This window comes from Pleurodeles waltl, chromosome 11, assembly GCF_031143425.1.
Source record: "Pleurodeles waltl isolate 20211129_DDA chromosome 11, aPleWal1.hap1.20221129, whole genome shotgun sequence".
Lineage (NCBI taxonomy): Eukaryota > Metazoa > Chordata > Amphibia > Caudata > Salamandridae > Pleurodeles > Pleurodeles waltl.
Genome location: NC_090450.1, coordinates 207478372 through 207503551, shown reverse-complemented (window position 1 = coordinate 207503551; position 25180 = coordinate 207478372). Strand labels below are relative to the sequence as shown.

At 47.0% G+C, this 25180-nt stretch overlaps 1 protein-coding gene across 4 annotated transcripts in view; it reads left to right on the top strand.

The window, feature by feature from the left end:
* Positions 1 to 3484: 3484 nt before the first annotated feature.
* ASH2L (ASH2 like, histone lysine methyltransferase complex subunit) overlaps positions 3485 to 25180 on the top strand; it is a 231446-nt gene continuing 209750 nt past the window's right edge. For 2 of the 4 annotated variants that reach the window (XM_069213444.1, XM_069213443.1), the window contains exons 1-2: positions 3572 to 3700; positions 4336 to 4399. Coding sequence is in view for 2 of the 4 variants with exons in the window: in XM_069213442.1 (XP_069069543.1) it covers positions 3528 to 3700 (173 nt within the window). In the remaining 2 variants the exon portion in view is untranslated. Of the gene's footprint in view, positions 3701 to 4335; positions 4400 to 25180 lie in introns of all 4 variants that reach the window. The other 2 variants (XM_069213442.1, XM_069213441.1) reach the window with 1 other exon arrangement.

The window sequence follows — 25180 nt, the reverse complement described above, 5'->3', positions numbered from 1 at the left end:
TTCCTGTCGCGGGCGCTAGGCCTACCCACACAAGTGAGGTATCATTTTTATCGGGAGACGTGGGGGAACGCTGGGTGGAAGGAAATTTGTGGCTCCTCTCAGATTCCAGAACTTTCTGCCACAGAAATGTGAGGAACATGTGCTTTTTTATCCAAATTTTGAGGTTTGCAAAGGATTCTGGGTAACAGAACCTGGTCCCAGCCACACAAGTCACCCCATCTTGGATTCCCCTAGGTCTCTAGTTTTCAGAAATGCACAGGTTTGGTAGGTTTCCCTAGGTGGCGGCTGAGCTACAGGCCAAAATCTACAGGTAGGCACTTTGCAAAAAACACCTCTGTTTTCCTTCAAAAATTTGGATGTGTCCACGTTGCGCTTTGGGGCGTTTCCTGTCGCGGGCGCTAGGCCTACCCACACAAGTGAGGTATCATTTTTATCGGGAGAAGTGGGGGAACGCTGGGTGGAAGGAAATTTGTGGCTCCTCTCAGATTCCAGAACTTTCTGCCACAGAAATGTGAGGAACATGTGTTTTTTTAGCCAAATTTTGAGGTTTGCAATGGATTCTGGGTAACAGAACCTGGTCCGAGCCACACAAGTCACCCCATCTTGGATTCCCGTAGGTCTCTAGTTTTCAGAAATGCACAGGTTTGGTAGGTTTCGCTAGGTGGCGGCTGAGCTACAGGCCAAAATCTACAGGTAGGCACTTTGCAAAAAACACCTCTGTTTTCCTTCAAAAATGTGGCTGTGTCCACGTTGCGCTTTGGGGCGTTTCCTGTCGCGGGCGCTAGGCCTACCCACACAAGTGAGGTATCATTTTTATCGGGAGACGTGGGGGAATGCTGGGTGGAAGGAAATTTGTGGCTCCTCTCAGATTCCAGAACTTTCTGCCACAGAAATGTGAGGAACATGTGTTTTTTTAGCCAAATTTTGAGGTTTGCAAAGGATTTTGGGTAACAGAACCTGGTCCGAGCCACACAAGTCACCCCATCTTGGATTCCCCTAGGTCTCTAGTTTTCAGAAATGCACAGGTTTGGTAGGTTTCCCTAGGTGACGGCTGAGCTACAGGCCAAAATCTACAGGTAGGCACTTTGCAAAAAACACCTCTGTTTTCCTTCAAAAATTTGGCTGTGTCCACGTTGCGCTTTGGGGCGTTTCCTGTCGCGGGCGCTAGGCCTACCCACACAAGTGGGGTATCATTTTTATCGGGAGACGTGGGGGAACGCTGGGTGGAAGGAAATTTGTGGCTCCTCTCAGATTCCAGAACTTTCTGCCACAGAAATGTGAGGAACATGTGTTTTTTTATCCAAATTTTGAGGTTTGCAAAGGATTCTGGGTAACAGAACCTGGTCCGAGCCACACAAGTCACCCCAACTTGGATTCCCCTAGGTCTCTAGTTTTCAGAAATGCACAGGTTTGGTAGGTTTCCCTAGGTGGCGGCTGAGCTACAGGCCAAAATCTACAGGTAGGCACTTTGCAAAAAACACCTCTGTTTTCCTTCAAAAATTTGGATGTGTCCACGTTGCGCTTTGGGGCGTTTCCTGTCGCGGGCGCTAGGACTACCCACACAAGTGAGGTATCATTTCTATCGGGAGACGTGGGGGAACTCTGGGTGGAAGGAGATTTGTGGCTTCTCTCAGATTCCAGAACTTTCTGCCACAGAAATGTGAGGAACATGTGTTTTTTTAGCCAAATTTTGAGGTTTGCAAAGGATTCTGGGTAACAGAACCTGGTCCGAGCCACACAAGTCACCCCATCTTGGATTCCCCTATGTCTCTAGTTTTCAGAAATGCACAGGTTTGGTAAGTTTCCCTAGGTGGCGGCTGAGCTAGAGGCCAAAATCTACAGGTAGTCACTTTGCTAAAAACAGCTCTGTTTTCTGTGATGTGTCCACGTTGTGTTTTGGGGCATATCCTGTCGCGGGCCCTAGGCCTACCCACACAAGTGAGGTATCATTTTTATCGGGAGACTTGGGGGAACAGAGAATAGCAAAACAAGTGTTATTGCCCCTTGTCTTTCTCTACATTTTTCCCTTCCAAATGTAAGACAGTGTGTAAAAAAGACGTCTATTTAAGAAATGCCCTGTAATTCACATGCTAGTATGGGCACCCCGGAATTCAGAGATGTGCAAATAACCACTGCTTCTCAACACCTTATCTTGTGCCCATTTTGGAAATACAAAGGTTTTCTTGATAGCTATTTTTTACTCTTTATATTTCAGCAAATGAATTGCTGTATACCCGGCATAGAATGAAGACCCACTGCAGGGTGTAGGTCATTTATTCGCTCTGGGTACCTAGAGTTCTTGTTGAACCTACAAGCCCTATATATCTCCGCAACCAGAAGAGTCCAGCAGACATAACGGTATATTGCTTTCGAAAATCTGACATTGCAGGAAAAAGTTACAGAGTAAAACTTAGAGAAAAATTTATGTTTTTTTCACCTCAATTTCAATATTTTTCTTTTTCAGTTGTTATTTTCTGTAGGAAACCCTTGTAGGATCTACACAAATTACCCCTTGCTGAATTCAGAATTTTGTCTACTTTTCAGAAATGTTGCGGTTTCTGGGATCCAGCGTTGGTTTCATGCCCATTTCTGTCACTGACTGGAAGGAGGCTGAAAGCACAAAAAATCGTAAAAATGGGGTATGTCCCAGTAAAATGGCAAAATTGTGTTGAAAAATTGGGTTTTCTGATTCAAGTCTGCCTGTTCCTGAAAGCTGGGAAGCTGGTGATTTTATCACCGCAAACCCTTTGTTGATGCCCTTTTCAGGGAAAAAAACACAAGCCTTCTTCTGCAGCCCATTTTTCCAATTTTTTTTAAAGAAAAAAAAATTCACTGTTTTTTGGCTAATTTCTTGGCCTCCTTCTGGGGAACCCACAAAGTCTGGGTACCTCTAGAATCTCTAGGATGTTGGAAAAAAAGGACGCAAATTTGGCGTGGGTAGCTTATGTGAACAAAAAGTTATGAGGGCCTAAGCGCGAACTGCTCCAAATAGCCAAAAAAAGGCTCGGCACAGGAGGGGGAAAAGGCCTGGCAGCGAAGGGGTTAAACCTAGTTTACTAAGTTGCAAACTTAGTACCTGAGAAGGATAAAAAATGCGTCCACAGATCCTAATGGGGGCATATTGCTGTCAGTGGTGTATTTCCAAGGAAATACCCTTCAACACTCTCCCTCTGGAATACCATCTGAGCCTTCCTTAGAAAAAACGTTGAGCTAATCAGTGTGCTTGAAATGGACTAACTGCTTCTAATGTGCTTATGCTATTGGGAGACAACAGCTCATCAATTTATACGGGAGGAAAGCTCCGGTCAGTACACTTTAAACCCTCTGTCTTCCCTCAGAGTAGTATCTTTAAGTTGAAACTTGGGGTCTGCATTAGGTTCGGAAAGGCCAACCAATTGGTTATACCAGTGCTTGTTTTTTTCTTCCAAAAAGTCTCGATGCACAAAACGGTCTCTGGATGCGTGATCCGTGACACAGTCTCGCGCGGTTACCATGTTTGAAATCTCGCGGGGTGGTTTGTTGAAAACATGGCGACTGCCGAGTCAGGTGTTACTGCAGCTTCTGAAGAGGTGACAGAGGCTAAGCCCACAGCTGCTTCAACGGAGGCGGAAGGAGAAACGGCACCTGCGAATTCAAGTGACACTACAGAAGAGAGCGGTGCAGGGTCAACGGCACCGGCCAAAGCAGATCCTGAAAGCGGGTGAGAGAGGGTCTCCTTCCCAATCCAGCATAGAAATAAAAAGGGGACATTCATCTACTACATGGTTTCATTGAAGTTAAAATGTGACATCTAGTTTATGGTTGCGAAAGAGGGGGCCATCTTTAATTGGAGTGTTTAAGTCTGTCACAAACTTGGCGTCGCTTCTTTCAGTTGCGGGGTTACTAAGAGACCTGCCGTTATGCACATCTCAGCCTGGTGGTAGATTTCATTTAAAGTAGGAGCACGCCGAAACGTTTTTTTTGTTTTGTTCGGGTTGATCCGGGACCGTTGTGTTTTTAAATCTTCTGAAATCCTTTTGTTTCATTTAGTGAAATCTCAAACTATTGTTTATGTGGTCATAGTGTGCTTATTTGATAGCCCTGTTGGACTGGAAATTATCGCTATCGTTCTGTTTCTCTATCTGTTGTACCGTCCTAGACTGAAGGCATTTCTCCAAGGGTCCCTCAATGGTTTCTGACCCTGTGGTGCACAGTTATTGCTAACAACCTTTTACTCGCTAAATGCTCAAAGTATTTTTCTCAGAAATTATTTCTTTTAGTCGGCTAGGTCTAAAAAAATATTGAGGTAGTCGTGGGTTTTATTAAACCAGAAGGTTATCGCAATCTTATTTACAGTCCTTTAGAACGAAAAAAACTGGAGAGTGGCGAGGAGTGCAAAAACACGTTTACGCGAGTTAAGGTAAGAACGCATCGAAACACTGCCTTTTGCAGGCAGGACGCTGGTGTCATCAGACCAGAATTGTACTGTATGAAGTGCTTTGAGCACAGATACTCCACTGTCGCAGGAATGTGTGGTGACACTGCTGACCTATTCCGCTTGTGTTTAAAGGTTAAACATTGTCATTCTCGTCTTAGTCAACGCCGGAACCACCCTCTAAGTGCCCATTTTCTGCAATTTAACTCGACTGAACCTAGAAGTGAATCGAAAACCTTAATGTACCGTACTTGTTTCGACAGCATTTCAGGATATGTAGTAGTGTAAACTCATATGTACTTCAGTATTTAGCTTCTGTACTGTTATAACTTGAACCGTTGTTTTGCACGTATTACTCCCATCTGCGTGCAACCCCATTATCATTTCAAATCTACACAATCCAATTTTCTTTGATATTCCTTTTACATCTATATTTGATAGCTCAAATCAGTGGTGGACAGAAAACTGCTTTTAGGGTATATTCTTGTTTAAAGCTACATTTTTACCATGTGCACCAACTATATTGCACTGAAAATAGCCAACAGTGCAATACTTTACCTGTTATCGTTCAAATTTCGTTATTAACGATTTTAAAACGTAAAGAGAAAGGGACAAACCAGGACACATGAGGGTGTTGCAGCACCCAACAATCCCCAAGGAGAAACCCCTTAACCTCCCCCCTGCCCCCCCGGGAGTGTTAGCTTATAGTGGTGGCTGTGGGACTGATAATGAAACTGCGAAGACCCCCCTCCCCATTCACGCATCAAGGAGTCTCTTATTCCTGTAAAAGAAGAAGTCGCAGATATCTAGGGAATCTCAATTCCCTAAACTCGCTGGAAACCAAAGTCAGAAATGGGTGCCATAGCTCTCTATAGGAGTCCCTGTGTGAGGTAAGGGATAGGGTGATGCTCTCCATCCCCAGGATCAGCCAAAGTCTGTGTAACCACCCCAGCTGGTAGGAATCCGAGACGGTCCCCATTGAGTCAGTATATTTTGGAGAGCTACCCCCAACGCTAGACCTATCTTATCCCACCCACCCCCCACAATATAAAACTGTTGATTTCGCTCTGCAGAACCTGTAGGGTGCAAGACAGTGGCTCTGCTGGTAGCATTTGAAAAAGGAAGAAGGCCCTGGGGAGGATCAACCTTTTGACAGCTGCTATTCTGCCAGTCCACGAGGTGGGATAGCGTCTCCACCCTGCGAGGTTGGCCCTGGCCCCCCTCCAGGAGGAGCCGGTAGTTCTCAGAGGCTGTCTCAAACACCATTCAGGCTATCTGGAGACATAGGTAAGAGACAGAGTCCTCCTCCCACTGAAAGGGGTAGCGCTGTGTTAAGTCATTCATCGTCTCCCTCCGGAGCGCAAGATCGAGCGCCCGGGACTTCAATAGATTCACCCGGAAGCCCAACACCACACCAAAAGCCTCATCCTCCTCTAGAAAAACCAGAAGGGCTCTCACTGGGTTGTTGAGTGTCACCACAACGCCATCTGCGTAAAGCGCGATCGTATACTCTTCCCCTCCAAATCTGACCCCTGTAATCTCCAGTATATCTCTCACTCTCTGAGCAAAAGGTTCCATATATAGAGCAAAGAGAAGGGAGGGGACAGCGGGCACCCCTGGCCGGTCCCACGGCCCACCAAGAAGGGGGCAGATGACACCCTGTTGACCCTAACAGAGGCCTTCGGCAGGCTATAGGCCCCTACTACCCAGGCCTGAAACCGAGTCCCCAGGCCAAAGTGTCTAAGCATTGTGTGGAGGTGTGTCCCCTGGACACGGTTGAACGCCTTCTCAGCGTCTATGCTGAGCAGCATTGAGTTACGACCCGCATGCTGTGCCTTGTCCGCCGTGTGCAGTAGATGCTTTGTGTTGTCTCCACATCGTCTACCCGGGATGAAGCCTGTCTGGTCGGGATCTACCAGACCAGGCATCAGTGGGTTGAGACGGGCCGCAAGGATGCCCATAAGCAGCTTGAAATCATCTTTTAGTAGTGATATAGGTCAGTAGGAGCTACACTCCAAGGGATCTTTCCCGGGTTTCGGAATGACCGCTATGACTGCGTCCAGCATAGATGGTGGCATGTCCCCTGGCCCCTTGATGTTAAAGAGTCGGGTCAGGTTTGGAGCCAAGCTAGAGCAAATAGTTTCTTAGAAGGATATAGGAAAGCTATCCAGCCCAGGGAACTTCGAGGCCTCAAGTCCGGCTATTGCGGAGATGACCACCTTCCAGCCTGATGGGATCCTCGAGAGGGGCCGCCTCCACCAGCAATAGTTTAGTCGTGTGGGCCTGTTCAAGATAACATAGCTAGGGCCCCGGGTTGGCCTTCTGTGCCGAGTACAGGGCCTGGTAGAAGTTACAGAAGGCCGAGCCGATCTGTGCGTCGCTCGTGACCACCGATTTTATTTTTATTTTTTCCCTTCCCTCTCTTTCTTTCCCCCCTCAGAGCCTAATTGATGTCACCCCCGACCACTGGTGCTGGGTCCTAAGTCTAGTGGCCAAAAGGCGGCCTCATCTGTTGCCACCCACATAGTAGGATTGCCGCAGTCAGAGAGCCGCGTGTTCCGCCCTGTCCCTGTCGAGCCCCGCCAGTTGTAGCCGAGCTGCACTGAGTTGTCTCCAGACCCTCGGAGCCCCCGTCCTCTTATGTATCTCTTCAAGCTCTGTCACCTGCTGCTGTAAGTGTGCTCTCACATCTGAGTTTCTTATCTGCTACGGAGATCCCTATAAACTCCCTTCTGATCACCGCTTTCAGTGCATCCCACAGAAGGGGTAGCAGGGTGTCAGCTGTATCATTAAATTCTAAGTAAGTGGAAATAGCTTTGGAAATCTAAGCAACCACCTCCGGCCTCATTGTAAGTGTGGACCTCAGGCACCAAGGGTGGGGCCCCGCGTGTCCGAGGGGAGCATTAAGTGTGAGGGTCACCGTTGTGTGATCCGATAGTGCACAGCGTTTAATTTCTATGTCCACGTCCTCTGTTCGATTTCCTTGGAATCAACAAAAGGTATATACGTGCGTAGGTCTTGTGAGTAAAAGGTGTAATCTCTAGTTTTAGGGTGTCTTCTACTCCACAGATCTAAGACCCCACCCCTCTAAACTCTCCAGGTCCCTCGTGTGCACGGCCTCTGTCCCTCCGTATCGTGAGGCAGATCTGTCCCACTCCCTATATAAAACTATGTTAAAGTCTCCCCCCAATAAGCACCTGTCTATCCTGGGTAGTCATTACCTCTGTGAGGGCCCAGAGAATGAACTTTTCCTGACCTTCGTTGGGAACATAGATAGACGCTTCCACCATCTAGGTCCCCCCCATTGTGGATTCTATAAGCCAGGAGACTTCTCTGTAACTCAGCAATCCTATCTCCCACCTTCTCCCTGAAAGAACACGACACCAGGAGCGCAACCCCGCCACTTTTCTCCCACTGGAGAAGTGTTGTATGGGGAAGGCTCTAGACCGCATTCTGTGCTGGTTCAAAGAGACTAAGTGAGTCTCCTTAACTAGACACATGTCCACGCCTGAGTGCTCGAGGTATGAAATGATTGCTCTGCGCTTGATTGGATTATTCAACCCCTTAACGTTAAGTGTGACAAGTTTTACTGACCTGGGGATGGTGTGAGTGGAGCAATGTCGATCGGTGTGTACCTGGAGTGAGTCCCATTGTGCCCAGCTTGACGCAGGGGAGTGGTAGTTTGAGTGAAAGTCCCGTTTGCATGGCTACTGCCACTGATCATAAGCGTTGCGCTCCCGTCCCCTCTCAAAACGCCCCCCCCCCCCCCCCCCCCCAGAACATATTGAAAGAACAAGGTCAAACAGCCCCAAAAAGAAAGCCGGGTGAACCGGCATAGTCCGAGGTCGAGCCTCAGTCCAGGGGGCCCGCACCCTAGTCAGTCCGTTGTACATTGGGTGCCCCCCTCTCCCCCCCCCCCCCCCCCCCCCCCACCTGATACTGTTACCCTGGCTGGTAGGCCTGCAGTCTTCACCTCTTGTCCTTAGCGGCCATCTTCCTGTCCCCACTGAGGGACTCGAGGATCGCTCTTCTTTCGGACACCATGGTCTCCTTGTCCGGCCTGGTTGCGCCATATGACAGTCTGCCAACATGCATGCCTCTTACTCCTGCGATCCGTTGTGGGCGAGCCATGGCTCCTGCCCTGGGGGTCATCCATCTGAAGGACTTTGTAGGCTCCCTCCTGCAATATTTGCATATAGCCGGTTTAAAGTTGAACCTTTCTACTCTGTGCATGACTTGATACTATCTGGCCAACATTCCTCCTGCCCATAACCTTTCTACTCCCTAAGAAATAAATTGTGCTTGTGACTCAACCCTGTATTCCTACATAAAATCGCAATGGTCCGTGATCAGTCAAAATGGATTCTCAAAGTTGTAGTATTTGAACTGGTAATACCCTCAGGGGAGACTAATAACCACATATTGGAAATGCAGCTATCTCTGATCTGAAGATGTTGGAGGCTGGCTAGCATATGCCATTGGACTGCAACTTCTCTGTTCGTACTCCTTACAATAAAAATAGTCCAAGAACTCAGACTTTTATTTGTGGCCACCTGTGTGTTTGTGTGTTTTTTTTTTTTTTTTGTTTTTTTTTTTTTTGTTTGCCAGGTAAAATTTGAGCTTTTGTGGTTTTGTCTTTAATTGAATGTAATACTTCTTAATGACTCAGTTAACTTCCAGAACATCCCTGTTCACAAGTGTATTTGCCTAATGTAAACTTGCTTAGCTCTAGTGCTTTCCTGTTGAACCACTCATATTTTGTTTACTTGGTGTGAAAAAGTGAATTAGTAATTGGGGTGGATGTAGTCCACCAAAAGTAATAAGTTAACTATCTTGTTGAGTCCAGTTAAAGGTTTCAGTAATCTAAACCAACGTTCAACCCTTGGCAGATATGGCCCAGAGAAGACTGGAATAACTAGATGTATCAAAAGAGGTAAAAAGTTGAAAATGCAAAACATTAAGTATCTCACTCCAGTTTATAAAAATAGAGACTAAAACACCCTAAAATGACAGTCAATATAGAGAACCAGGGATATGATTTTTTTTTTTTTTTTTTTAAATAAAAAAATATTTTAAGTGAAGATAGCAACGAAATGCACAGAGTGCCTATGGTAGTCCATGGTTGCAGAAGATCAGGCTCTAGGCATTATTTCAGGTTGATTGCATTAGAGCACAGGTAACATACACCACCTACGTTCAGCAAGGACCTAGATTTTACCTTCAGACTTGGGCCTGATTTAGAGTTTGGCGGATGGGGTCGCTATATCACAGACGTGACAGATATCCCGCCTGCCTTATTATGATACCATTATATCCTATCGAAATTGTAATACTTTGGGCAGGATATGTCACATTTGTGTCAAAGTAACCCGTATGCCAAAATTTAATTTCCATTTTCAAGACTAAGGGCCAAGTTTAGCGTCCTTCAGTAGGGAAAGGCGGGGTGTATCTGAGAAAGCTCTACATAATCGGAGAACCATTATACGAGGTCCAGGTGAAGCTGTTGATTTAGGTGGAAAAAATCTCTGAGCAGAAAAAATTCAAAATAGGTGCTCAGGGAAATCCTTTTGCAGGCTGGATACTTTTGGCTCCTTTGCCTTGTCAAGTTTTCTGTATTCAGACTTAGGGGGTCATTACAACCCTGGCGGACGGTGTTAAAGCGGCGGTAAGACCGCCAACAGGCTGGCGGTCTTTTGTTTAGTATTATGAACATGGCGGTTACCGCCATGGTCATCCGCCGCTTCCCCGTTCCGCCCGCTGGGCTGGAGACCTGGGTCTCCAGCCCGGCGGCCGTGACAATACCGCCGCCGGTATTGTGACCCGGCTTACCGCCGTGGATTACCAGCGGTAGGAACTGCCATGAAATCCATGGCGGTAAGCACTATCAGTGCCAGGGAAATCCTTCCCTGTCACTGATAGGGGTCTCCCACCCCCACCCGACTCCCTCCCCTACACCCCCCCAAAGGTGGCAGGGCCCCCCTCCCACCCGACCCCCAACATAACATTACTGACACACACCTGACACGCACGCAGGCACCACCAACACACATACTAGCGCACACACACCGACATACATGCCAACATCCACACGCACACTCAGACACGTACACCCACATGCACACATTCACAAACACATCCATACAGACACGCAGACATTTCCGAAACACGCAACACCCCCGCAAGCATACACGCACTCACACCCCCCCCCACATACAGACGCACACCCCAATGCACCCACACAACACCCCCCAACCCCCTCCCCTAACGGACGATCGACTTACCTGTTCCGTCGATCCTCCGGGAGGGGACGTGAGCCATGGGGGCAGCTCCGCCGACAGAACACCGCCACGCAGAATCACAGGACGTGATTAGCTCGGCGGTGTTATGTTGGCGTGGCGGTGGAGGTGGAGCAACCTCCACTTCCCCGCCGCCCGCAAGTATGGCTGTTGGCGGCTCTCCGTCGGAAAAACGACGGAGGGCAGCCAACTGTCATAATACGCAGAGCGGCAAACCGCCACTACTGGCAGTCTTCCGCACGGTGGTCCCTCGGCGGTCTTCTTAAAAGACCGCCGAGGCTGTAATGACCACCTTAGTCACTTATTTGAAGCTCTGACTTGTCAAGCAAGACGGTGCTGTAGCTGAAGAGTATTCCAGGTGGCTGGATTCCTTCTCCGAAAGATGCTTCTGAAATTCTTATAATGCTGCAGAAAAGCTCTGTGCTTGGGGGTGGAGGGGGGTTGAGCGGAATCTACAGGCCTGCTACAACACTCTCCTTGGTCAGATCAGCATGGCAGGCTTTTTCCAGTCCTCCAGAGGTCTTTGAAGCTAAAATGTTTCTAAGTTGCAGCTTTTCAAGATGAAAGGAGTACACTTTAATGCAGCCAAGGGTCTCAGGACCTCCGAAGAAGCACTTGTAGAGCCAAGACTCACTCCAACAAAAGCCACCAGTGGGGTCCAGGGAAGGACCATTTGGAACTGGTCAGTTAGGCTTGTCAGAGTCCACCTCCTTGTCCTATGTACACATGGGAGTAAGTTCAGTTGTTTAGGTCTTCTCACAGGTGTCAAACAGCAGGGGCAGCCCTTCTTCTGTTATTCAACAGGTCTAGGTTATTCTGAGAAGGGTACCTTTTGGATGCCACATTTATGTTTGGTACTAGCGTGTGGCTGGGGAGACTCCTGGCCCCTCCCTAACCAATAATGAAAACGTTCCTAGGGGTAACCAAACCCATATTTATAGCAGTTTCTGTGTGGCCTACTATGAACAATTCTACTATGCCCCTCTGACTAAATACAAGTTGGTGAAACCCTTCTCCACTTATGCAGAGCCGTGTGTCTATCCTAGAGGTGTGGCCATGGAGGTGGGCATTCTCTCTTCTGGTCACTTCAAACCAGTTCTGGGGGCTGTTCCCTTCCAACTGGGATTGAAGTCTGCCAAGACTAATATAACAAAAAGAGTGCCTTGCAGGTGCCATCTAACATCTTCCTTTGACAAGAGAGGACTGTAACAGGACGGCTGCCGTTAATCCCTGCGAGGATGACTCCGCGAGCAAGGATGAGCTTCCCACCTGGGTCCCAATGGGGACAACGGATACACTGTTATCCAGAAATCCCTCTGACTTCCAGGTGAAAAAGCTGGCTGACGGCATCTGCGGGTGGATGAGACGAGGGAGAAGGCACGCAAGAGGACGAGCGAAAGCCCTGAAAACGTCGAGCAGCTGGAAAAGGAACTGGACCACACTGACAATGATGATTCCAGCAGGGAGCAGGAGGACGTGCCAGAGTGGGAGAAGACCCACAAAGGAAGAGGATCGTACGAGGCAAGGAGAGGTGGCCCAGCTGGAACCCACAGAGGGAGAAATGCTCCAGAGACCCAGCCACATCCCAGGAGCTATGTGGCTAAGGTACAGTCTGTATTCAAAAAGAGGCATTTATAAAAAATAAAAAAAAAAGGGGTGGGGGGCACCCAGTGCTGTGAGCAAGACGGAGGGGAGAAATCCCCACTAAGGGGGTTGGGGAGCAGAGAGAACATGAATACTGAGCACCTTAGGAACCTTCACAACGTCCCACTTCCCCCTCACGAGCACCACCCCTACCGAACCCATAACCCTCTGGAGAGAGAAAACACTTACCTCATTCAGTTCCTGCTCTTTCCGAGGTTTTACGATAACCCAGGGGCCCGCAGGTCCTTCACCTAGAAGAAGCGAATCACAAAAAGAAGTACTGAAAAGAGAAGAGCTAACAATTAAAAATGTGACAGAATATAAATTGCTTGATAAAGACGTTTTTTTTCTTTTTTTTGTTGGCTTTATGACTCTGGGCACTTTACCACTGCTAACCAGTGCAAAAGTGCATATTCTCTCTGTCTAAAATGTATTGGTGATTAGTTTCTTCATGTTTGGCATATTTGATTCACTGGTAAGTACCTAGTAAAGGGCAGTTTGTTTGCCCAGGGCCTATAATCAAATCGGTACCAGTGGCCCTGTAGCATTATTGTGCCACCCACAGAAGTAGCCTTGTAAACATGTCTCAGACCTACCATTGCAGTGTCTGTGTGCAGTTTTGAACTACCATTTTAAGCTGGCAAGTGCACCCACAAGCTAGGCCCAAATCCTTCTCTTTTACTTCTTGTAAGTAGGCCTGAGACAACCCCCTGGCAGGGTGCAGTGTATTTAAAAGGCACGACATGTACTGGTGTGATGTCCTGATTGTGAAATACTGCTAAACTAGTTTTTCACTATTGCAAGTACTATCTCTCTCATGGGATAACACTGGGATTGCCCTGAAAAACCTTTTTAAGTGTAAAATTCCTTTGGGAGCAGATAGAGATCAGGAGTTTGGGGTCTCTGAACTCACAATTTTAAAAAATGCAACTTTTGGTGAAGTTCGTTTTTGAATTAGAAGTTTGAAAACGCCACTTATAAAAAGTGAGTACTTCCTTGCTTATGCTTCAGTGTCTCTGTAGAATACACATCTGGATGACAGTTGGACTGTTTGTGCATTCCCTCTAGACAGTCACACAATATGAGTTGAGGTGTGTCCTGCATATCCTGATGACCCATCACCAGGCTGAGAGGTTTCCTGAGCTAGCGTGGTGGGACGAGCTGGCACTTGCACCTGAATAGGGCTGTGTCTGTCCTCACCCAAAGCAGTCTCCGACCCCCTAGAGTTTGTCTGGGGCAGGGAAAGGTAGGGTTGAGTGTACTACAAAGACCCCTCTTTGAAGTTTGCCTACTTCAAAGACAGAAATGGTTGTAAGTACTGGACCTCTGTAAACTTCGTACTTGTATAGCGCACTTTTACCCTGAGACTTCTTGGCGCTGTACACATACCGCTGTGGAACCCCTCCTGGCTTTTCCCTGTGAAGTGCCCACTCCTGGGCACCCCCAAAGTAAAGCCAGGCATCCCACTGTTGGGGCCGTTGTGGAGATTAAGCAAGCTGTTGCCCAGAGTGAGAGTGGGACCCATGATTAGATTAGGTACCGAGGTGAGAAATATCAGGTCCGAGGAAATTGACCACAAGACCCACTGAGGCAGGAATTGAACCCTGGTCCCGGGCCAGATCTCTACATCCGGGTCTGCCGCTCTAACCATTGAGCCACACTTCTCGACCTCTGACACCACATAGTTGGAACACTTCTGTACTGAGGACATTCTGCCAGGAAGAACAGGATGCTGTAGGAGGGACTGCCACTCGGCCTGTTGCTTTGTGTTTGTCTTGGTAGTTAAAGGACTGGACTTTGCTTTTTACATCCTGCTTTCCAAGGTTCTATAAGGGTTTGAACTGAGCTCGGTTCCTGCTAAGAAGTCTCAGGGACATCAAAGACTTCATCTGACAGTGCCTGGGCTCTTCTGCTGAGAGTCCCAACTTGCCAAGTGGTGGCAGTTCCAGTTCCTGGGCCCTTGAAAGTGCAAGTAGGTGACCTGAAGGAGATAATCGACGTGCTGCAGCTGAAAAAATTGGCACTGTGCCTGTCCCGCGGTTGGAAAATCAACGTATCGCTGGTCTTGCAGCTGCAGAATCGATGCAGTGCTTGTTACAGCGCGTCTGGATTTTCCATGCGTCGTCCTTGGGCGTCTGACTTTTTCATTGGACACCTGCCCCAGCAAGGAACTGAGGCTGTGTGTTAGGAAATCGACGCATCGCCTTTCCTGCCGGGAAAGAATTCACACATCACCTCTCCTGCACGGAAATAATCTACGCCTCACCTCCCCTGTGCGGTAAGGAACAGGCGCATCACTTAGCTTTTTCGGTGCCTCATCTCCCCTGTGTGTCCTGCATCGTCTTTGTTTTTGACGCATCACAGGTACTGTGTGCTTAAAAGATACAACCATTGATTCCTGTGCATTAAGACTCTTTTAAACTATTAGAACCTGACATCTGTACTTGTGAATGTTGGATTTTTGTCATATTGGCTGTTTTTCGTAACTGGTGTGGAGTACTTTTGTGGTGTTTTTCCACTGTTTTGGCGTGTGTGTACAAATACCTTACACACTGCCTCTGCGATGGGCTTCACTGCTTGAGCCATGCTATCAAGGGGGTGAGCAGGTGTTATTGTAGCTGTGTGACTCCCTTACCCTGAGTAGTCGGGGTCCCTTCTTGGACAGGGTGCAAACCACTGCCAACTGGACAAACCATTTCTAGCAATTATGTTTGGTCTTTTTCCTCTTAATCATGAAAACCTTTTCTCCCAGAGAAATTAATGTTGTCATGTTTCCTCTCCTTGGTGTTCCTTTCATACTTTCAAGCTGATCCCCAGGGCATCCCTTCAGCCTATCTTGTGAAAAGCTGTTTTCTTGTATCAATCACCTCCGTGTGACGGGTTGGAAAGATCTGAGCCCTACAGTTCCAGCAACCCTACTATGTATTGCATAAGGTGACTAGGAGGGTACCTTAAGGGTTTTGTCTTAGTATGGTAACCTACTTCATGGTAATCTCCCTACCAACCTTATAAAACATTGTCCTGTATGTGAGAAGGTAGCCTCTTTCTAGCCTTGTTACCCCCACTTTTGGCCTGTTTGTGAGTGTATGTCAGGGTGTTTGTCACTGTTTTCACTGTCTCACTGGGATCCTGATAGCCAGGCCTCAGTGCTCATAGTGAAAACACCATGTTTTCAGTATGGTTGTTATGTGTCACTGGGATCCTGCTAGTCAGGACCCCAGTGCTCATAGGTTTGTGGCCTATATGTATGTGTCACTGGGACCCTGTCACACAGGGCCCCAGTGCTCATAGGTGTGCATGTATATGTTCCCTGTGTGGTGCCTAACTGTCTCACTGAGGCTCTGCTAACCAGAACCTCAGTGGTTATGCTCTCTCATTACTTTCAAATTGTCACTAACAGGCTAGTGACCATTTTTACCAATTTACATTGGCTTACTGGAACACCCTTATAATTCCCTAGTATATGGTACTGAGGTACCCAGGGTATTGGGGTTCCAGGAGATCCCTATGGGCTGCAGCATTTCTTTTGCCACCCATAGGGAGCTCTGACAATTCTTACACAGGCCTGCCACTGCAGCCTGAGTGAAATAACGTCCACGTTATTTCACAGCCATTTTACACTGCACTTAAGTAACTTATAAGTCACCTATATGTCTAACCTTTACCTGGTAAAGGTTAGGTGCAAAGTTACTTAGTGTGAGGGCACCCTGGCACTAGCCATGGTGCCCCCACATTGTTCAGAGCCAATTCACTGAACTTTGTGAGTGCGGGGACACCATTACACGCGTGCACTACATATAGGTCACTACCTATATGTAGCTTCACCATGGTAACTCCGAATATGGCCATGTAACATGTCTATGATCATGGAATTGCCCCCTCTATGCCATCCTGGCATTGTTGGTACAATTCCATGATCCCAGTGGTCTGTAGCACAGACCCTGGTACTGCCAGACTGCCCTTCCTGGGGTTTCACTGCAGCTGCTGCTGCTGCCAACCCCTCAGACAGGCAGCTGCCCTCCTGGGGTCCAGCCAGGCCTGGCCCAGGATGGCAGAACAAAGAACTTCCTCTGAGAGAGGGTGTGACACCCTCTCCCTTTGGAAAATGGTGTGAAGGCAGGGGAGGAGTAGCCTCCCCCAGCCTCTGGAAATGCTTTGTTGGGCACAGATGTGCCCAATTCTGCATAAGCCAGTCTACACCGGTTCAGGGACCCCTTAGCCCCTGCTCTGGCGCGAAACTGGACAAAGGAAAGGGGAGTGACCACTCCCCTGACCTGCACCTCCCCTGGGAGGTGTCCAGAGCTCCTCCAGTGTGCTCCAGACCTCTGCCATCTTGGAAACAGAGGTGCTGCTGGCACACTGGACTGCTCTGAGTGGCCAGTGCCACCAGGTGACGTCAGAGACTCCTGCTGATAGGCTCCTTCAGGTGTTAGTAGCCTTTCCTCTCTCCTAGGTAGCCAAACCCTCTTTTCTGGCTATTTAGGGTCTCTGTCTCTGGGGAAACTTTAGATAACGAATGCATGAGCTCAGCCGAGTTCCTCTGCATCTCCCTCTTCACCTTCTGATAAGGAATCGACCGCTGACCGCGCTGGAAGCCTGCAAACCTGCAACATAGTAGCAAAGACGACTACTGCAACTCTGTAACGCTGATCCTGCCGCCTTCTCGACTGTTTTCCTGCTTGTGCATGCTGTGGGGGTAGTCTGCCTCCTCTCTGCACCAGAAGCTCCGAAGAAATCTCCCGTGGGTCGACGGAATCTTCCCCCTGCAACCGCAGGCACCAAAAAACTGCATTTCCGGTCCCTTGGGTCTCCTCTCAGCACGACGAGCGAGGCCCCTCGAATCCAGCGACACCGTCCAAGTGACCCCCACAGTCCAGTGACTATTCAGCCCAAGTTTGGTGGAGGTAAGTCCTTGCCTCACCTCGCTGGGCTGCATTGCTGGGAACCGCGACTTTGCAAGCTTCTCCGGCCCCTGTGCACTTCCGGCGGAAATCCTTCGTGCACAGCCAAGCCTGGGTCCACGGCACTCTAACCTGCATTGCACGACTTTCTAAGTTGGTCTCCGGCGACGTGGGACTCCTTTGTGCAACTTCGGCGAGCACCGTTTCACGCATCCTCGTAGTGCCTGTTTCTGGCACTTCTCCGGGTGCTACCTGCTTCAGTGAGGGCTCTTTGTCTCGCTCGACGTCCCCTCTCTCTGCAGGTCCAATTTGCGACCTCCTGGTCCCTCCTGGGCCCCAGCAGCGTCCAAAAACGCCAAACGCACGATTTGCGTGTAGCAAGGCTTGTTGGCGTCCATCCGGCGGGAAAACACTTCTGCACGACTCTCCAAGGCGTGGGGGATCCATCCTCCAAAGGGGAAGTCTCTAGCCCTTGTCGTTCCTGCAGTATTTACAGTTCTTCAGCCTAGTAAGAGCTTCTTTGCACCAACCGCTGGCATTTCTTGGGCATCTGCCCATCTCCGAGTTGCTTGTGACTTTTGGACTTGGTCCCCTTGTTCCACAGGTACCCTCAGTCAGGAATCCATCGTTGTTGCATTGCTGATTTGTGTTTTCCTTGCATTTTCCCTCTAACACGACTATTTTGTCCTTAGGGGAACTTTGGTGCACTTTGCACTCACTTTTCAGGGTCTTGGGGAGGGTTATTTTTCTAACTCTCACTATTTTCTAATAGTCCCAGCGACCCTCTACAAGGTCACATAGGTTTGGGGTCCATTCGTGGTTCACATTCCACTTTTGGAGTATATGGTTTGTGTTGCCCCTATCCCTATGTTTCCCCATTGCATCCTATTGTAACTATACATTGTTTGCACTGTTTTCTAAGACTATACTGCATATTTTTGCTATTGTGTATATATATCTTGTGTATATTTCCTATCCTCTCACTGAGGGTACACTCTAAGATACTTTGGCATATTGTCATAAAAATAAAGTACCTTTATTTTTAGTATAACTGTGTATTGTGTTTTCTTATGATATTGTGCATATGACACTAAGTGGTACTGTAGTAGCTTCACACGTCTCCTAGTTCAGCCTAAGCTGCTCTGCTAAGCTACCATTATCTATCAGCCTAAGCTGCTAGACACCCTATACACTAATAAGGGATAACTGGGCCTGGTGCAAGGTGCAAGTACCCCTTGGTACTCACTACAAGCCAGTCCAGCCTCCTACACTGTACAAATAGAGCTCACTTCACTAGAGGTAAAGCTGCAAGTACTGCTTTTATTGAGAAACCACCCCTTTCCAGACATCTGAAGTCGCAACATGGAGACTACTCCATACGTTCACCATGTGTCTTGAAACTGATTCTAGGCTGATGCTCAAGTGCATCATGCCTGTCTGCCTGTCTGATTAAACCTTTTTTTGGTGGTGTGTGATTATTTTTTTCTTAATTTCATCCCTTTTTCAAGGGATAAACTTGCTTGCTATGCCATTTAGTGTTTTCACGTGTCAGTGGCTATTCCCTGAAGGAACTGAAACACTTTCCTATATTCCTAGATCTCCTTCAGGGGAATCTCCATTGAAATTATAAACAACCCCCTCCTCTGCAGTGGAAAGGAACAGAATTTGATTGCACTCTGGCGAGATCTTAATACCAATACCAAAGGATCAGGAGCAATTGCCACTAAAAGCAATTTGAGGAGGGGGGGGGGCAAATTGTCTTTAGGCCTTTTCTGCCCTTCTTGGAGGCAGATCGGCCTAATTTTATTACACCAATCTGCCCCCAAGGGGGGCAGAAAACACTAGACACCAGGGATTTTGTTTTTAGGTCAACTTCACGCAGGGGAGAGACCTCTTAGGCAAGGGTTGCTCCCCTGGGGGGAACACTTATTTTAGGCCGTTTCTGCCCCCAGTGGGGGAAGAAACCACTTAGTCACCAGGGATAGGGGAGTGTGTTTGTTTTGGGGGGGGTGGGGGCAGCCCCTTGGGAAAGGGTCGCGCCCCATGTAAGACAGTGTATTTAAAAAAAAAAAAAAATAATACCTCTATTTGAGAAGTGCCCTGCAATTGAAATGCTAGTACGGGGACCCCGGAATTCAGAGATGTGCAACTAACCACTGCCTCTCAATACCTTATCTTGTGCCCATTTTGAAACTACAAAGGTTTCCTTGATACCTATTTTTCAATCTTTATATTTCAGCAAATTAATTGCTATATACCAGGTATACACTGAGAACCTATTGCAAGGTGCAGCTCCTTTATTGGCTCTGGGTACCTAGAGTTCTTGATGAACCTACAAGCCTTATATATCCTGCAATAAGAAGAGTCCTTCAGACGTAACGGTATGTAACTTTTGAAAATCTGACATCGCAGGAAAAAGTAACAAAGCAAAATGGCTTTTAAAATTATTTATATATATATATATATATATATATATATATATATATATATATATATATATATATATATATATATAATTTTTTTTCTTTTTTTTTTTCTGTTATTTTCTGTAGAAAAACCTTGTAGGATCTACACAAATGACCCCTTGCTGAATTCAGAATTTTGTCCCAACATCCTGTTGGCACCCTGTACCCGGCTGCCCCTGTGCTGCTGAGGGGTGCGTGAGTTTGAAGCCTACTTGTGGCCCCTCCATTGCTTTCCCCCCCACGCCGCCGGAGAACAACTCAGCGAGTTGTGCGTTGCATGATGGAGTGCTGGGGACCTGGGCTACACTCTACACAAAGGATTCTTGAAGGAAGTGCACAGGACCCTAAAGAGCTGGAGATGACGCAGTGCACATGGGTACTGTCGCAAACTGGGAAGGCATGCTCTTACTTCCATCAAACTTGGACAGCTGTACCTTAGGACAGTCTGGGTCGTGTTGGTCCACCACCTGTGTTCCAGGGAGCACGCTCGTCGTCAGGAGAGGAGTCTCAGAGAACCAGTCGTCGTAGTAGAAGGTGCCTGCAGGAGCAGGGAAGTGACTCCGTCACTCCACAGGAGATTCCTTCGGTTCTTCTGGTGCAGAGTGAAGACAGGGAGTCCTCAGAGCGTGTACACCTTGGAAACTGTTGCAAATGCTGGCTGAAGTTGCAGGTCACAGCGGTCGTTCTGGATACTTTGTTGCAGTTATAGCGGTTTCTGGAGCAGTCTGCGGTTGATCCAATGGTCAGAAGCTGATGCAGAGGATTCCTGGAGGAGACTTGCAAGCTGAACCTGAAGAGCCACCCACATGAGAGATCCTTAATAGCACTGAGAGGGGGATTGACTACCTACCCAAGTATGCACCTATCTGGAGGGGTCTCTGACGTCACCTGCTGGCACTGGCTACTCAGATCTCCAGAGTGTCCCCACACCTTGGCAAACAAGATGGCTATAATGAAGGACACACTAGAGGAGCTCTGGGAACCATCCCTGGGTTGGTGATTTGACAGGGGAGTGGTCACTCCCCTTTCCTTTGTCCAGTTTCGCCGGATTGGGGGTCCCTGAACCAGTGTAGACTGGCTTATGCAAGGAGGGCACCATCTGTGCCCTTCAAAGCATTTCCAGAGTCTACCTCTCCCAACACCTATTTCCACCCTCCTCCCAATGGAAACTTTTTGTTCTGCCCTCCTGGGACTGAGCTGCTCAGACCCCAGGAGGGCAGAACCCTGTCTGAGGTGGCAGCAGCTGTAGCTGCAGTGCAAGCCCCAGAGAGTTGGTTTGGCAGTACGGGGTCCATGGTGGAGCTCCCAAGAGGCATGGGATTGGCTCCCCAATACCAGATTTGGAATGGGGGGGGGGAAGGGGGGGACAATTCAATGATTGTTGACACCTCAAATGGCCATATTTGGAGTTACCGTTATGAAGCTACATATAGGTTATGCCAATGCATAATGGTATCTCCGCACTCACCAAGTCTGGGGATTTAGCCCTAGACAGCGTGGGGGCACCTTTACTAGTGTAAGGGTGCCCTCACACTTAGTAACTTTGCACCTAGCCTTCATTAAATGAAGGTTAGACATTTAGGTGACTTGAGTTACTTAGTGCAGTGAAAATGGCTGTGAAATAGTGTAGGCACTGTTTCACTCAGGGTGCAGTGGCAGTCCTGAAGAAAGGTTTGTCTGAGCTCCTTATGGGTGCCAAAAGAAATGCTACAGCCCATAAGGATCTCCTTGAACCCCAATGCCTTGGGTACCTAGGTACCATATACTAGGGGCGTATAAAGGGGGGGGGGGGGGGGTCCAGTGTGCCAATTGGAATTGGCAGATGAAGTCACTAAACTATAGTGACTAATTTAGAAGCAGAGGAGCACAAGCACTGGAGTTCCGGTTAGCAGAACTTCAGTGACGCAGCTAAGCACTACTGACAAAACACACATTAGGCCACAAACTGAGCACTGGGGTCCTGGCTAGCAGCATCCCAGTGAGACGGGCAAAACATACTGACAAACAGGCAAAAAATAAGGGGTAACATGCCAAGAAAGATGGTACTTTCCTACAACTGAGGACTGTTAAAGAGACTATCAGATAAGACTCATAATTAAATTGGAAAAATGTAGATTTAATCTTGATTAAATTTATCAGTTAGGCCATAGATTAACTACTGGTGGCTTTAAACCTAAAACTAAATTTGTTGGGGGCCATCAAAACACTTATAACAATAAAGAGGAGCGCTTAACCTTTATAGAGAGGCCAGAATTGTATGCAAACTTTGTACCTGACTTTGCCAATGAAACTGTAAACCTGGGAATCTGTTAAACAATAGAGTAGAATATGTATGCAAATAAATTTGTTATGAAGAGTATGGGTATGTTTTAAGGGATTTTTTTTGTCTATCCCATCTCTTCAAAGGTTGGATCCCTGCAAAAAATGATTATTGTTATTGTGGGCACTGAAGCAAGCACAAAAAGTTAGGAGCAATATTAATCCAAGTATAGGAAAGTAGAAAAAAAAGACAAGCACGTTCATTTCTAGGGATTAAAAGACCCAGAATTTAACTATTGTATCGGTGAAAAAGAACCCTTGGCACATTAAAAGATAAATATAAGACATTTCTGTAGTGCGTGATTTTATGATCAGGAAATATCAAAAAACTCTGAAGGGAAATATACATGAATTAAGCAGTTGATGCAGTTACCAGTAGGATTTGCGAGTGGGTCATTTCACTCCAAGAATATCAGTTTTAGTCAGAGTGCTTGCCAGGATCTGATAATGCAATTGTTGATTGTCTTCAAGATTGATTCAAGATAAGAAAGGTAACGTGAAAGAACAAGAAGTCTTTGAATTTGATGATTGGCTTATGGTGTTCTTGACCGTTTGTTTGCTTTGCCAAGAATTAAGGGAAATGAGAAATGAAGGTAATGCAATGGTAAATGGGAAGAAAGAAAGATGTGTAACAAGATATTGGCAAATTCTAGTGGTTTGGAAATTAATTGATAATAAAAGAAAGGCTACTTCAGAGGAGTACTAAAAGGATGCAGCGTGTGTGCGTGCGCGCGTTGTGGGGGGGTTGACAGTGTTTATGTATTGAGACATTGTCATTGAGTTTTCTGCTTTCATATAATTGACTAAAACATTTTTTCTTAACAGTACATTTTAATTGATTTATGTCTGGTATTTCTTCCGAGGATCGTTGAATCTTATGACCGACACAGTTTAAAAGAAATGGGTAAATAACTCCTCCAGGAATATTTTGTTAGCGTTCGCTGAACGTTGGCATTTCCCCTTCTTAGTCATTTAATTCCTGCAGCCTGTCTCTGCGTCACATGATTGGGTGTAGTTGGCAGTCGCCCTTCGTGTATTAGTCCTAGACAATGACGTGATAGAGAGCTTAGGTGTTCCTGCATGGGCCATCACTTGCAGGATGGGAGGGCAGAGTTAGGCACAGCTGCACTTACACCTGAAGTGGCTGTGTCCTGCCTTCACGCAAAGGATTGCATACCCCCGTAGTTAGTTTGGGGCCAAGTCAGGAGAGGTACGAAACCTGTGCGCTTCAGAGGGAAACCTCTAGATGCTTGTCCCACTTCAAAGGTAGCACCAGGCATAAATATTGGACCTTAAACGCCAACTCTTCATTACACTTATGGACTTGTGGAATACTCTGCCAGGATGAAGGACTTTTGTGCTGCTGAAAGGATTGGTGCTGTGAAGGACTGCTTTGATGTCTGCTGCCCTCTTTCCTGAGTGAGAAGGTCTGTACCTGTAACCTAAACCCAGGACCAACAGAGTGACTCTAATGGCTAGACTCTTGTAACCAGCACCTGGTCAGTCTTGGTGGTAATGCAGGACTTCGCATCACAAACTCTGCAGTCTCTTGTGGAAGCAGCAGGTGCACAATGTGGGACTTCACATCACAAACTTCACTTGCTGACGGCCTCTTCGCTGCTGCAGGACCTCGTATGGTAGCCTCGCAGCTCACCTGAACTGTGCACCATCTCAGCTGCACAATGCACCCTCGACTTGGGACCTCTCAGCGTTGCTGCATGACTGGGCTCAAATATACTGGGTCGACTCCTTCAGCTTCTGTGAACATGTGGTGCCTAACAATGTGGGTGTGCAGATCTTGCCTCCTGCAGTTACTTGCAAGTTTATTTTATTAAGTCACATCTGTATTTCATAAATTGCTCTGTGGCTTTGGGATTTAGAGAGAATAGCTACAACAACTGGAATTAAAAGAGCAGCTAGCAGAATAGATTTCTCTTTGTCTTAAAAACTATGATGTGAATTTTTATTTTTTCCAGGATCTGTCTCAACATAAAGGTCCTACCTCCAGAGGCACATGTTTAAAATGAAGGACTTTGAAAATGCACAATATTCTCATTGTAAGGGAGCGAATAAGGCTGATGGATGCCAAATAGAACTCTGAAAGACGAGTGCCTTTCTCTGGAAAGTCCAGTGAAATGTACATGCAGAAGATGAAATGGGACTGGTGAATCAAAGCAAAGTTTGCCCACTCCTGCTTAGAGCTCTTACAGCAGCACATACAATACTCTTTGGAAGGTTACAAAGTTGCAAATTCATTGCACGGTGATGAATCTTTCAGTGAGAAGTTCAAATCTACTCTTTTTTTATTTTCTAGGATTCCTTTTAATGGGAAGAGTGGACGGTTCAACAGAAATGCATTTAAAGTACACGTGAATATTGATCAGTGGGTCTAGTAGGTGTTCTCTCCGCTTGTTCATTCATTAATGTTCATTGCTGGTGCACATTTTGTTTCAACATCACTGCAGGTTACCTCTCAATTGGTGTAGCGGCACTCAGAGCCATACGAGGTAAACTAATAATGCTTCAGTGGTTATGGCCAGAGTAAGAGATCAGAGTGTTTGTTGTGCTGGTCTACATTATACTGTTTACGTGGAATTGATTGTTTTCGTAATGCAATATAGTTGCTTAATTGAACAATATTTCTTGCTCATTTTGTTTTTGCCTTCAGGTATGCATAGTTGTGATGTGATATGTTAAGATGGTGACTATACAAACTATCAATTGGGTAGTTGTAGGAGTGTCCAAACACTGATAATATTTTTCCCACTTGCAGTTTTTATTGCCATGCAAATCATTTTCAGTGACCCACCTAAGCAAGAGATTTCCAGCACTACCCTTTGTAGACTATTGCCCTCCAAGTAGGGGTTGCTCATTTGTCTACCAGATATGCCTTTCAGAATGGTCTTTGAGAACTACTTCATATTTATGTCATTTCGTTAATTTTGTAGTTAAATTGCTCCTTTCTACTTTTAAGATCAAATTGTCGTTGATGCCCCCACATACTGGATAGCCTGTGATAATCATAGCAACCAAGGGACAGTGGCAGGGCTATCCGGTTCTACAAGTTATCCGTTGAAGTCCTAATTTTCAGTTGTTTTGATCCAAAGCTTGTTTTTTGTTAATTCTAGTTGTTCTCTTGTA